Source organism: Manacus vitellinus, unplaced genomic scaffold (genome assembly GCF_001715985.3).
Source record: "Manacus vitellinus isolate BGI_N305 unplaced genomic scaffold, ASM171598v3 scaffold_4_pilon, whole genome shotgun sequence".
Classification (NCBI taxonomy): domain Eukaryota; kingdom Metazoa; phylum Chordata; class Aves; order Passeriformes; family Pipridae; genus Manacus; species Manacus vitellinus.
This window is the reverse complement of record NW_021940604.1, coordinates 26,590,153-26,604,722: the sequence shown is the minus strand read 5'-3', so window position 1 is coordinate 26,604,722 and position 14,570 is coordinate 26,590,153. Positions and strand designations below refer to the sequence as shown.

General features: G+C 34.1%; 1 protein-coding gene across 1 annotated transcript in view; it reads right to left on the bottom strand.

Annotated features, from left to right (window-relative positions):
• ASCC3 (activating signal cointegrator 1 complex subunit 3) overlaps positions 1 to 14,570 on the bottom strand; it is a 264,177-nt gene that overhangs the window by 49,632 nt on the left and 199,975 nt on the right. Inside the window, exons 31-33 of the mRNA XM_018078048.3 lie at positions 6,237 to 6,374; positions 6,013 to 6,133; positions 2,469 to 2,601 (exon numbers count right to left, since the gene is read on the bottom strand). Of these exons, the coding sequence (XP_017933537.1) occupies positions 2,469 to 2,601; positions 6,013 to 6,133; positions 6,237 to 6,374 (392 nt within the window). The remainder of the gene's footprint in view (positions 1 to 2,468; positions 2,602 to 6,012; positions 6,134 to 6,236; positions 6,375 to 14,570) is intronic.

The following is a 14,570-nucleotide window of genomic DNA, read 5'->3' as shown; positions in this document are numbered from 1 at the left end:
AATATATTTTGTAGAGTTGTCCATTAAAAGGTTTATTACTTTTAATCTGAAAATACTATATATTTATCTTCTGGTAAAAGAGAAGAGCGGAAGAAGGGGGAACGTAATTGCAAGGCCAGTCATCTCCTTTACATGATAGTGGAATGAAGCTCAAATTATTTTTTGATTGGACCAAGAATGCACAAGTTTAAGTCATTCATGGAGTGTATTCAGATGGAGCTACTCAGTGGTAACTTGTGAATATTGTATGTTGACCATATGATCATGCTGGTTTAATCCAATAGAGAATCATCTGGAAAGACAAACAGGAAATGAAACAGTGGCAATAGCTTAGCTAATACTCGACAAATACTTGAGGGTTATTAAAATTACATCAAAACTGCTTTCCCCAGATTTTGCCTCATCTTCATCCAATGTTAAAAAAAAAAGAAAAAAAGAAGAGCAGCTACTTTTACCCAGAAAGATCTAAACTCAAAAACACAGAAGAACAAAAGCAGTTAAAGTCATTCTTAAAAAATAGAATACTGTGTCATTAAATGGAACAAAGACCTCCATTAGGGTATCTAATGAGATCATGCCTGGCTAGAGTTCAATCAGAGAATTGCAAATATCCTTAAGGTTCAATCTAATTTTTCTCATATTATAATCCTTTTTCTTTTCCCAATGTTCTTTCCCTCTTGCTAAAAGTAAAGAATAATTTGGCTTGAGTAGCTGTTTTACTGCTCTATACTACTGACTGAATGCTTCTAAAGGTCAGAACTGCAGGTGTTCTACACAGATTGTCCAACAGAAACTGGACAGATGATCCAATTCCAGAATAATGAGTGCTTTTTCTTTTGTTTCTAATGTGTGGTGTTTGAGGCCTATGATCAGGGAGAGCACAAGGCCCGTTATATGAGTTGAGTACTCAAGTCTTACAACTAATACACCGACAATGGCTTTTATGAAAAACTTTAATTAAAAAAATATTAAGTTTAATTTTACGAATTGGAAATACTATACAAAGCTGATAAATCTGCTCTTTGGCAGAAGAGATAGGAAAGCATTCCAAACTAAAACCCCTCCAAAACACTCAGATAGTTTCTCTTTGAAGACATGAAGCCTCTTCAAATACTTGATCATAAAAGTGACCGAGACAAATCTAAGTTAATTGGTTCACAACCTACACAGAACTTAGGGAGATTGTTATTAATATGTGAATTTTCATCTGAAAGGTTATCAAATATTCTTTCTTTATAGTAAAAGATGGAATATATCAAGTTACAAAGTAAATATATACACATAAAATGAGCTACCAGAACCAGACTATTTATAGTCTTCCCAACAGGAAAAAGGTGTGATTACTATTGTTATATTGAAGATATGATTTCTTTATTTAGAAACATCACTTACCAATGAACAGAGATATTTCTTAGTTTATGCTAGTGCCATGCAGTCTGGATATATCATCAATATTTTAATCACACCACTCTTTTGACTTATTTGCTATCATTTTGAAGAAGTGCAACTCCTAGCCTTTTGTGCTAAATGAAATTTCTATGTTAAAAAGTGTGGTTTCCTAAGGAAATGAAATGTATGTCTCCACATTTTCTGTTTGAAAAAATTATGTGTCTGTCTGTGCACCACAGAAGTTAATTTTCAAATACACCAGTCCATTTCCACTACATTTCATAGGTGGATTGCACTCTCAAGCTCCTACAAATTTCCTGAGCAGAATAAAGCTCCCATTATTGCTTATGTTGAGGGATGAAGTTTCCTTAGGAGAACAATACTTCATCACTGAGAAAAGCTTTCAGTAATGTTCATGCTTTATCAGATGTCTGAGAAATCCTCCATGAAACATGCATCTACAGGAGTTGAGCTTCTAGTTGAACAACTAAGAATATTAAAAATATCAAAACCAAGGCACAAATTACATTACGCCAGACAGCAAACTAAGTTCAGAGAGGCTGCAAAAAGGTAGTGTTTCTACATTTCTGACAAAAATCTTAAAATTTTGAAAGGAAAGATATGTTGAAAGTGTATTAGTAAGAGTTTACACCATGTAGATTTCTCGTTGAACTTGTGAAATTTTGAAGAATGTAGTATCTATAATGATACAAGTACTCTAGGTAAAAAGTGTTAGAAACTCACCTACGTTTTGCTATTAAGAATTTGTCACAGAATTTCGAAGAGGGCTCTGATAATCATGTATACTTGTCCTAAACCCTGCCCTTCAAAGCAGTTTGTGTTCTCATTTACATGTCTGAGACAACACCTGAACCAGAGACGTATTTGTAGTATTATTTGGGAATGGACTGAAGAGCTCAAAAATGCTTGAAAACTCAGGAGAGAAAGATGGGTAAAGATGGGTAATATTTTTTTGAAAATTATCTTCCTCTTGACTCCAATATGTAGGAGTTTTCCAGCACAGGAATTTTGTTTCCACTTCCTCTGTCCCTCATTTGCAGTATTTGCTTTATCTTTACCTTGATTCCACTGGGAAAGGTTCATAAAGGAATTTTTTGTAGAAGTCTTTCTTAATATCATGAACTAGAATTACAGCTTTTCCTTGGTCATCAAACTGTGGTCTGCCAGCACGTCCCATCATCTGAAGTACATCTGTCAAAGAGATAACAATGTATAAACCAAATGTATTTGCTTGGATGCATAAATAAACGTATTTATGTCTGTATAATATACAACACAGGATTTTTGGTTTTTTTTCTATCTCAGATAACTTTATGATGAACTTCTTTCTGGCAGAGACTTATCCTCCTGCATACTGAAAGACCACCACTGCAACAGAATCCAAGCTTATGTCTAATACAAATTTCATCTACTCTCCTTCCATTCTACATCTACTCTCCTTCCATTCCACATTTGGTCATATGCAATTAAAGATGATGAGTAAGAGAACTCATGAAGGCAACAATGACAACTGTGTATTATTTTCCAATTTTCAAATATTTGACTTCACATTTATACAAGTTTCTCATACAAGCTTTTCTGCTAGATACGATTTCCTAGGTTTTGAGTATTTGAGAGATAAAATGCTAAAGGCAATATCTAATTCCTGAATGCGATGTTATTTACCACTCAAATTTCATGACAAGTTACATTAGTTAATAGCACAGGATTAGAGATGGTTTCATATCCTATGTTGTCCCTATATCAGATCACAATATACAAATTTAAAAGCTGATACAGCTAAAGCTTACCTCTACTACTCTGCCTACACACCATTACTTGCACATACTAGTTAATGACTTTTATGAACATTGAAAATACTAGTTTATGCAAAACATGCTCAACTTGCTAGCTGCCCACTAAGATAAGTATGCTTATCATTTATTTGTTTGTGTCTTATCTGAGAAGTGCATCTGCACACGCTGTTTTGTGTCCTGCTCAACAGAGCTCTGATTCCTTTCTGGTACCTCCAACTGCTGTTTAACTTAGAAGAAACAATGGAAAGCAATTCCTAAGTAAGTTTTACATCTTTATTTTAAAACTTTTTTATGTTTTGTTTATTCCCTATGAGCTCTATCATACCTGCCCAACATGTGGCTTGCAGTACTGGGCATTTTGAAAAGAGATTTCTTTGAGTTCAGAATCAATAAGCTTTTGGCCCAAAGCTCAGCTGGGTAAAGAAAATCCAGAGATAATGGGATACATCAGTGGACCATTATAGGAGAAATAGACACCCAATGGTGAGTTTTTAGTAACATGTTTTCACTTATGTACTGACAAGCTATATAGACAGCAATGTTTTTTATCAGTATATTCCTTTTGTTAGTTTAGGAGTGACATTAAAATGTAAAAATGAAACTATTTAAATCTGCTGCTTCTGAACAGGTGTATGCACAGGAGGGTGATGAAACGACTTTAATGTGGTAAATTAAATTGTGCATAATACCATATAGGAAATGGATTTACTAAAAAGCATCAGGAAATTGTTTTTGCCAATATCCACTATGTAATTATACAAACCCAATATTTTCTTTACTGACTATATGTTCCTTGGCCGCTTTTAATCACTGGACTAAACTCCTGAAATGTTAAATATGATCCAACTGGCTGACTAAATAAATGTCTGGTAACTGAGAAAAGGCCCTCCCCAAAACCTCTGACTTCACTCAAAGAAGCATTCTTGCTAATTTTGAAATTACTGAACACTCCACAGTGATTCATTCTGCCCTCAGCTGCTTCCTTGGAGCCAAATGCATTCCTGAAACAGAAAGGTAACTTTGGTAGTGAAAACCAAGTAATACCACGATGGACCAGCGAAGGCATAACTTGAGGGCAGCATTAAAGACAGTACTGGGAAATTTTTGGAAGTATTTCAGAAAGAAATTAATTACATTTCATTTTATTGCTGCTGCAAAACTGTGCTACCTATCCACAAAAATTCCAGATGCACAAATATTCTCTAGAAAGTTAAAAATAAAACTGCTTTACGCAAACGACACCACATGTTTCTTCATAAAGTAAAGAATCTGCATTTTCTGTTGCAGTGCAGACAACAAAATCTGAATGCTTCCATCACAGATGGTGGTATTCCATCCACTCCCTCCCCCATCCCAAGTCTTATTGAAAAAGCAGGAATTGAACTCCCAGTGCTGAAGTTGCCTGAATTAAAAAAGGCAATAAAGAGTAAAAGTATCAGCATTCCCTAAAGCCTTTGTGAGTACCTGTACAACAGGTTTCTAAAACAGCATAGAAAGTCTCCAATGCTTATTGAGTTTCTGATTTTCTTTATTACTGATTTCTGACAGTCCCACAGATTCAACATAAAATTTAAAGTTTCAGTTGATTTCTTTCTTTGGCCCTTTTCCTCATTCAGCAATAAAGTCAGTCATCACTGGTCTTCCAGTTGGCACAAGCAAGATACTACTTCGCTGCCGAGACTATTTCTACTAAGTTTACATCACCCAAAGCCTGTCACGGAATACAAGTGTGCATGGATAAACTCCCAGGTCATACCAGAATCTCTGAACAAGACAGTTGGTCTGGAAATTGATCCCAAGTTTCCTGCAGAGCACTAACCACTAAATTAAGCTCTATGATGGGTTACTTGAAGAAGTAACCCCTGTAGTATTTTCAGTTTGAGCTTTTTTTCATTACTAAACTCCTCTTACTGAAAAAGAGTGCACGGGTGAAAAGACATTGCATAACTAAAAAGATGCAACCTCTCTATTTACTTCCCAAATAATATTTGGATTGTCCTTAGGTGTATACATCACTAGTGTAGCATAGGATTATTTAATAATAAACTTTCTCTTGTGAAAAGAGAAAGGGGAAACAGAACAGGAAACCTGGAATAAATTTAGCTTGTCCTCATTCTTCAAGCTTAGTACCATCCAGACAAATATTCTCCCTGTCTGAACTCTGAAAGAAGTTCTTCCATGGTTAACTTTCTAAGGCTGGTTGAAAACGCTGCAGAACATGAATTTACCAGAGCCAGAAAGCAATAAAAGTCTGTGTCAAGATCAAAATTCAAATATTTAATTTAGCTGCTTATTTTTGAAGTATTCGTTACATCAGTGAACATACTAGACTAGTTAAGGTTTTTCATTTACTGTCAAGTGACTATGTAAACACTTTATTTTCTCATACATGTGTGATTCAACTGTTGTGTTTTAAACCATGGCCAAGTTTACGGTTGGAAATTTGTTTCTATTTAGAAAAGGTTTAAAAAATGAAAAAAAAAAATTGCAGGCATGAAGACTTCCTTTTATATAACTAACTACATAGCTAAATTGTCTCTTTAATTGTTTAATGTCTATTTTGGATGATACACATTAAAGGAATTTAGCATTAAAAAGATTTGCAAAACAGAAACATTTTCATTATTACATAAAATCTTAAGAGTTCTCTTACAACTGCATTAAACAAAGAAATCTTTTCCTCATCTCTCCTAGTTTGTATCCAGATTAGGTATTTTCAGTGATCAGTTACTAAACAATTCATATCATTTGCACATGATTAAAATACATTTCAACATAGGAACATTTCCATAATTTATGTCAGTACCTGTAATGGGATAATCCACGTAACGCCTTGTTTTTCCATCATAGTATTCTGTTCCTTTAACAATTACTAAATGAGCTGGAAAATTTACACCCCAAGCTAATGTGCTTGTGGCAATAAGAACCTAAGACAGAAAGAAAGATTAATGAAGTCTATGTAACAAAAAGCCAACTTTTAAAATTCCATGTAAAACTCATTATGGTAGGATTCAAAAAGAACACATATACCTGGATTTTGCAGTTCACAAACAGTTCTTCCACAGTTTTTCTGTCCCTTTCATGCAGACCTGCATGGTGCATGCCTATTCCAAAAGCAAGTGTCAGCTTCAGATTTGAATCTCTAACTGTCACTATAACGTCATTCATCTGTAACAGAAAGAATAATTTCATGTTTTAAAACAGATTACCCAGAAATTTTAAACTTTTAGGATTGTTGTTATTTTTTTCCTTTTTTTTTTTTTCAGCAAGGATAATTTGCTCAGTGCTCTTTATACAAACAGGAAAACAGAGCCTTCTTCAGTCTCTGAAAAGTCTGGTTTTAGTCTAAAAAAATACTTATATTAATGATAAGGGGGGAATAGGAAATGCACATGACTTTACTGACATGCTAAGTAACACAGACAAGGAAATGAAAATGCTGAAAATATCTTGACAGGTCTGGCAAATGCTGTGCATTCTGTTCTGTGTTTGTTTAATGCAATCCCTAGTATCAAAGGGGTTAGAACTGGTATAAAAACATAGCAAATCCCTGCAACCAGTAACATAATAAATTTGGCTCTCTTTAATGCCTTTGAAAAGACAGACATAGTTCTTCAGTTTGATAATTTTGCAGTTATTATTCACAAGAAAGGTTTTTTTTTCACATGCTGAAATGTAAATTAATTTTGATTTTTTTTGAGTATGAGTTTGTAATTTATAGACTCAAACCTTGTAGTGAAACCCAGCATTTATTGCATTCATTTAAAACTTTTAGAAGTCCAGACAAGAGCTATTTTTATTTCTAATTTTTCAAACCTCATGTCGATGACTACCTGGAATCATTTTAAGTACTATTGTTTTAACTATCTTTTTTGCCTACATTTTTAAGTAGTAAATTTGATAATAAACTTATTTATTTCTGTAGATGACCTCTGTGAAAAGCCTCTCAGTAATAATGAACAAAACTGTCTTGTTTAGTGATTTTATCCCTCAATATTCCTTTTATTGTTTTATTTCTAAGGTCGTTTATTATTTTATGTGATTTTAATTTAATTATAGCCAGGAACTTTAAAATTTATGCTCTTATTAGTGGTTTCCTGGTGCCACCAGCAGTGGCATGATGATATTGCATACTTATGGGCAGCATCATTCATGGTTAACATAGGAGGTATAGTCATGGTTAGAGAAAAAATAGCAGTGCAGAACAAATTAGTCAGGGTAACTGAAAAATTTGGACACAGTGTTCAGTCTCATCTCAGACTGAGTATCCCAAAGTACCAAAATATGATACTTGCTTGACTGCAGTGATATCTTCATTTCTACTTTGGACTCTGAGGTGTTGCACTTCTGATGTTTAAAACCGTACCCTCTCTAAATATTTCCTGGGTTTTATAATTCTCAGACCCTAATGTGAATAAGATTATTCATATATCTAAACTCATGTAAGATGATACTACTATTATACAAAGAATCCTTAAGAGGTATAAAAAAGGTGGAGAATACAACAGTCCATACTGAGGATTTTAAAACAAAAAAATGAACAAACAATATGGATTTTGTAAATCAATCAATTTTGTTAGGAAGAGCAAATTACACAGCATTTAAAAAGTCTATTTGTTGAAGCAGTATTGACTAACAGAACCACAAAGAAGTGGAAGTAACAGAGAACCCAACTGAAAAAAAAAACACGTTCAAGTTTTGACAGATCAATCAATTTGAGGATATGTTAAAGGATAAAGTTTATCTATCAAGATACAATCAGCAAACCTTTGATTTCTCTAGTCAACATGTAGACATGTGACTGCAGTGTGGACAACATGAATTATGACCCATTCTAAAGAGTTTTGCTTCTAAGACTAAAAAACAGCTAATGAGAACACATACACCATTTTCTCTACAATTATGACCATCAACATAAAATACTAAAAATATTATCAAACTCATTAATGTTTTCTGTGCTATGGATTTATGGAGTGGTACTAGTACTGCATAGGCTCCCCATGTCTAAAGAGATACTTTGAGAAATAATAGCTATATGTATATATTTGGCAGGATATTAAGATGAAAAAATAGAAAACAAAACTGGTAAATATCTGAAAAATAAACAAAACAGAACAAGAAGAATACATTTACATTTTACTCAATTTCTGCATTCAAAAATTGGTAAAAGATTGCTGAATTAATTTTTCTTCTCCCCGTCAAGAATCAGCACCTCATGATAGTTATGTCTTTAATGTAATGGAAGAAACCAATTCCAATGACATTTATTCCATTATTCACATCAGCAGAATGTGATATTGGGAAAATAATGAATCTAAACTCCCTTTTCCTCTAGAGCAGTACGGGGATCAAATTAGCTGATTTGGATTAGTCTATAGTGATTAGACTGCTCCTTCAGCACATGCAGTTTTACAGTGTGAGTAATTTTCAGTACAGAACCTGAGATAAGCCTCTTTGCCATATAGTTGCCAGCATAAAACATCCTAAATTCACACTGCTGGGAATTTATTCAGAGATGTTCTTCTTGCTTTTACAATCAGTGGTGGTTATTTTTTTCCCCTCTGACTTGTATTACAGCGGTGGCCTGTGGTGCTGTTAGTCATACCTGCAAAGCAGTATAATTTACCACAGGAAAACTAAAGAACCCTTAGCAGGAGAGCTGGCGCATGTACTACGATCCTGTCATTTTAGCAGCAGGGAATCCTAGTCATTTTTAGCTGACCCCTTACTTTCATATAAATCATTGTAATAAACATAACTCTTTTACCCATAGGCACAATCCAAGGCTTAAAATTCTCAGGACAATTTATTTAAAAATATAACTATCTTAGGTCAATGCAGTGTAAGAACATTATAACTTTCTATTAGGAAATAATGGCACAATTAATAGGTTCATTAACCAGAAACAGACAAAGCACTGTGATTTTAAAACCAATCTAATATTTCTGCATTCTTATAACTAAATTATTATTTATTTTTCTGAAAACAACTGTAATGTTGTTTTACTCATAGAAGGGTGAAGAAAATATACTTTAATAACAGAAAATAAGTATATAAAAATAACATAAGGAAATATGCACAGTACTGACATACCCCCCCCTCCCCCGTACAACACCAATGCAGGGAACTTAATGCAAGGAGGGATTTTTCCCTGGACTCCAGGACAGGTAGGATTGGGCCCACGCTGAAAGGTTTTGCTATCCTTCACAGATTTTTTTGATAAAAAACCAAAAATATTTCCTGTGTTCCTAATATTAGGTTGATAAGGAATCTGCCTTTTAATAAAAAAACCATTTGAAAACCAATTCGGGACTCTAGTAGCATTCCAAAATATCTATTCTAAAAAGTAAACTATATTTCCATATTTTCTATTCTAATTTCTGAACAAGCTAGATTTTTCTCAAACTACTAAGTAGTCATTTTCTTTGTTCCTGCACATATGTAAACTGTTGAACCATTTACTTTAAGCTAATAGAACTTTTTTTTATATATTTTAAATTTATTATACTTAAAAAGCTTTTGTAGAAAGATAGGATTCCATTTAAGCAGATACATTACCCTGTGCCTGAAATACATTCCAGTCAGAGTATAATTCAGCAAGTTGATGACAATGCTGGCTCCAAAAGAAAGGAGGAGACCAGATTGGACAAGAATGAGCTAACAGATTGTGCAGCCCAATTCTGTCCCTTTGAGTGTGATATATTGTTTCAAGATGCTAAAAACCCATACTTTCTCAAAGCATATCTGTTGTGCTGGTTTTCCCATTTTCACAGAATTCTCATTATTAGTACTCTCTACTCTTTTCAAAGCACGTCAGACTCAGACCATATGCCACTGAATAATGCTTATCAATTGTCTAAAATGCCCAATAGAAGAAAGATGTGCCAAACAAAGGAATCGTGAAAGTTATGAAGTCTTTTACAGAAATAATTACATATTTCACATCTGCTACAGATGTTAAGTGAAATAAAAACATCTCCTTGTTATAACTAAATGTTAATTTTTATGACACACTTTTGTGTCATAAAACCAACATCTTGTAGAAGGAAGTTGAACTTCTATAATGAGTGAAACATTTAGAAATCATTCTTGGGTACCCTCCTGATCTTTAAATGCAGAAAAAAATAACATCTTAGAAAATTATTTTTGATGAAGAGTTGGCTTATACTTCAGAACTCTCCCACACAGAACAAGATGCCTAAACCAACTCAAATAAGATTACTGAAGAAACATTTTCAAATAAGGTTGAAACAGTTGAGATATACTATTAAAACATATATTAATACTTCATAATAATACATTAAAACATAATAATATATTAAAACAATTAACACTGAAAGTCTAATCTAAATGACAGCAATGACACAAGTTACACAGACCAGATTCTTCTATTCCTGTTTTACAGCACAACATTACCTCAGAACATTAACATGGAGATAACAGGTTATTTGATTTAAAGGTCAGAGAACGAGAAGTCATCTTTTTTCTTTCCAACAATTCTTGGGATTTTTTTGTTGGTTTTGGCTTGGTTTGTTTGTTTTATTAGCAATGCAAACCAGAACTATTGGTAAAATTTAATTCACTTTCATGCATATGTCTATGCATATATCCACATAGTGTACAAACACATATACAAATCCATAAGTAGTGCACACATGTTTACACACTCACATGACTAAAATGGCAAAATCAGTATGGGTCTGATTCATTCTTTTGGAGTCAATGAATCTCCTTCATTCAAGGGCTCTTGAATTCAGTGGAAGCTAACTATTGCCTGATATGGATGCTATTGAATATTATTGTAGGTATGCTTGTGCTAGAGGATATTGGTTATTTCTAGAGGTTTCATAAAGAACAGTCTTAACAGGATGCAGATGGCAAAATGATGCACAAAGCAGAATGCAAAAATCATTGTGGTTAAAGTTAAAACTATATACATTGATTCATTTTTTCTCCCTCCTTGTACTGTAAATACTAAAAATAAATAAATAAATAAAACCCCAAGTATCTGGACAGGAAATAAATTTTTAAAAGAACCCCACCAAATAAATAAGAAAACACCCTGCTTGTCTGCTGGTGAGAACTGCATTCTAACTTCAAACAATAAACCATAAATACTACTTTGTACTTTTGTTTTGGGTTAAAACAAAAAGCTGTAAAAACATTAGAGAAAAATAAATAAACTGAAAACTTGATTCTAATAAATTATGTTGTAAAAAGATTGCAACATTTTCCACCACCACAGATGTAGATGCAATTTCTGACAGAGAAGGACTTGTTCCTCTTTAGTCAGCCCCTAATGTAGAACAAGAACAGTATAACTCATCTTACTCAAGCTTACCATTATAAACTGGTGGCACTGTCTGTTTCCAAAAGCATAATCTGAGCTATCGTCCCTTTTAACAAGATAAGTTATGGGTCACAAGCTTGAACATGACAGTCCTGGCTGACAACTGCAAATTAGAATTTTAGCAAGGATATGTGTATTTAAAAATCATCTAATGATTATACAAAAAAGCAAGGTAAGCATAAGGTTTTCTTTTTCCATGGGCATCTTGGCATCAATGAACAAGAAAAAGAAATGAAGAACTACTCTACTTACAGGTAAAGTCTTCTCTTTGAGATGAACTGCCCATTCACATTTCTGTCATGATGCATCTGTGCCTCATAAGTATAACCAAAACAATCTTTAGAGAGTGATGTCTAATGAAGAGTCCTTGCTACTACTGTGGGTGGCAAGGAAGGCAGCTTCTGTTGCTGCTTCTTCACTCTTTGGTGAAAAATAAACTCTGCTGCATATTGTAAGAGGGATAGAGAGCTCATTTTGGAATGAGCTCGACATGGAATAAGCATGTATCGACAATGAACCTTACAGAAAAATTAAAAGCATTTCTAAGGTTTTAAGATAGGTAACTATTCTTTCTTCTTCAAGAGACTGCCCACTTACACTCTGGTCAAACTGTGGCAGTCTCCCTTAAATCCCGAAGAGTGTCTGCATGTGCAGTTGGAAAATGTCGGAAGGAGCTTTGAAGTATCATCTACAAATCCTGGCAAGTAGGGTATTGCAACATCACTGGAAGCTTCCTTGGTCCGACTAAGGTATATATAGTACCTGAGGTACTTGAGAAGACATTTATTCACAAAAAACATGCACATCACCTGAAACTTAGTTGCATAGAATATATTAAACAAATCTAACTTTTGTAGTGCAGCAACAGGTCCAGTGGAACTGGAAAACTGATCAGTACTGGAAACAGCAATTTTCATCAAGTACTGCTCAGTATTATGAAGACCGACTGCTGTCTCAACCTTCTGAATACCTTTCAACTTTCTTAATAATACAATGGATATGAGCCAGAAACTGCACACCAGCCATCAAATTCCAGGACAGCATCCAGGAAGAACCATCCCCAAAACCTAATGGAGCTGCCTATAACATATATTTTTCAGTAGATGGATATATAACAAAATTCCTTCTCGACTATAATTCAGTTGCACCTGTTAAGACTACTGACTCCTTTGAGGGAAAGAACATCTTTTATGATTCCTCCATGATCCAGGCATGCTGTTACCTGCTTTGGTGGCAGTGGTTGAAGGCTTGTTTCTGTATGTCACTTATATATACAAATATGTATTGCAGAAGTTTCATGCAAGTTCATGTAATTTGAAACATAACTGATTGATATATTCTCTGAATTTGAAACTTGGAGCAGAGTAGCAGAGATGGAGGTGGATTTGCCTGTTATCTGAGAGCACTGTGAAAGCAGCAGTCTGGAGTTTTGTGAACTGAATTGGTCACAAGCTGCAAATGAGAGCCTGGTTTGGCACTACCACTACAAGGAGAACCTCTACAGAGAAGATGAGGGAAGCTAAGATGATGGCAAACAAAGATGATGATAAACAAAGATCCAATACTGGTAACAGCTAAGGTAACAAAGACCCAGTATCGGTCTCTGCCCTTCTCCAGTCTCTTCCCCACAAGGTCTGAATCTCTCTGATACCATCACAGAAAAGCTGCCAAGTAGGGTAACACAGAAGAAACACTTTTAATGGCTGTAAGAATCTGTGTCTACCTCAGTATCAGTCCTCTAGACGTTATTATGTATGGCATTGTTTACAACATTCTAAGAAGCCTTATGAAGTCCACCCACTGGGAAGCTAATACAAACATAGCCTAACTTTAAGCCACTGTGTAGCAAAACCAATTACATCATTGAACAAAACTAATGAATGAGTTCTCAAAAATCTTATGTCAGCCAAAATTATATGGATAAGGCTGACTGAAGAAAAAGTGCCAAGGTCTGTTGTAAAGCTTGTTAACTTTGTATACACCCATGAAAAAACCTCTTACATCTCAACATACTTCACAATTAACAATTACGAGTATTGTGAAAATAAAGTAATTTGTCTGTAAGTTCCTCTAAAAAACAGTGGTTGGCAAAAAAACAAATGTGAAAGATGGACATGAAAAAAATTTGTTTAAAGGCAACAACAATTTAGTTTTAACTGGTCTGTTTTTATCCCATATGGAATTGAGAAACTTGAAATATTTGGGCAAGGGATTAAGACATGGAATACCTACTATAAAGTATTTGCTAGTTCTGTTTTTCATACTTTAAAATGTTATAGCAACAGGAGAGAATTTTGTCTGTTTCACCTAGTCTAAGTCTGACCGTAATATAACTTGGAGTTAAAATTTTTAAATATAAAAAAAAATTAAATTATTATGGATAAAGAATTAGGCAGGATATACGCTATATATGTAGCACTGCTATAGTTTTGTCCTGTGCTTCAATGTCACATGAAACTCAGGCTAATCATTCTCATTTAAAATACAAAACTACAAACTAGTTCCATAATTACCTAAAGAAATGTCCACTTGAAATTGTGGGTACTTCAAACAGAATTGTGTTCTGCATAATAGTGGTAAGATATAACAACTAATCCTCTGTCTTTTACATTTACGTAATCAGAACTGAGTAACTTGGTAGGTATCTTATGCTCCAAACACTCAGCTTATTAATTCAAATACAAATCATATGCAAATGTCATTAAACTAATAAATGCAAAGTCCGCTTGTCCTTGTTGGCTCCTATTTCAAAACCTTATTCTGAAACATGAAATTCAAAGACTCTTAATAGAAAAGCCTTTTCCAGCAAGTGAAGAAGTTTCAGTTACAGTTCTTTTCAGGATAGTAGTGGCTCCCAGGACATGGGGAAACTATTCATACTAATGTAAGTCATTTAGGGAAAGCACATTGCATATTCTAATTGTAGGTGAGATTACTGCAGTAAACCAGCACAAGCTACTAGAGTACTCAACTAAATAGTAATAATTTGGATATGAAATGTTTCTGTTAGGCTC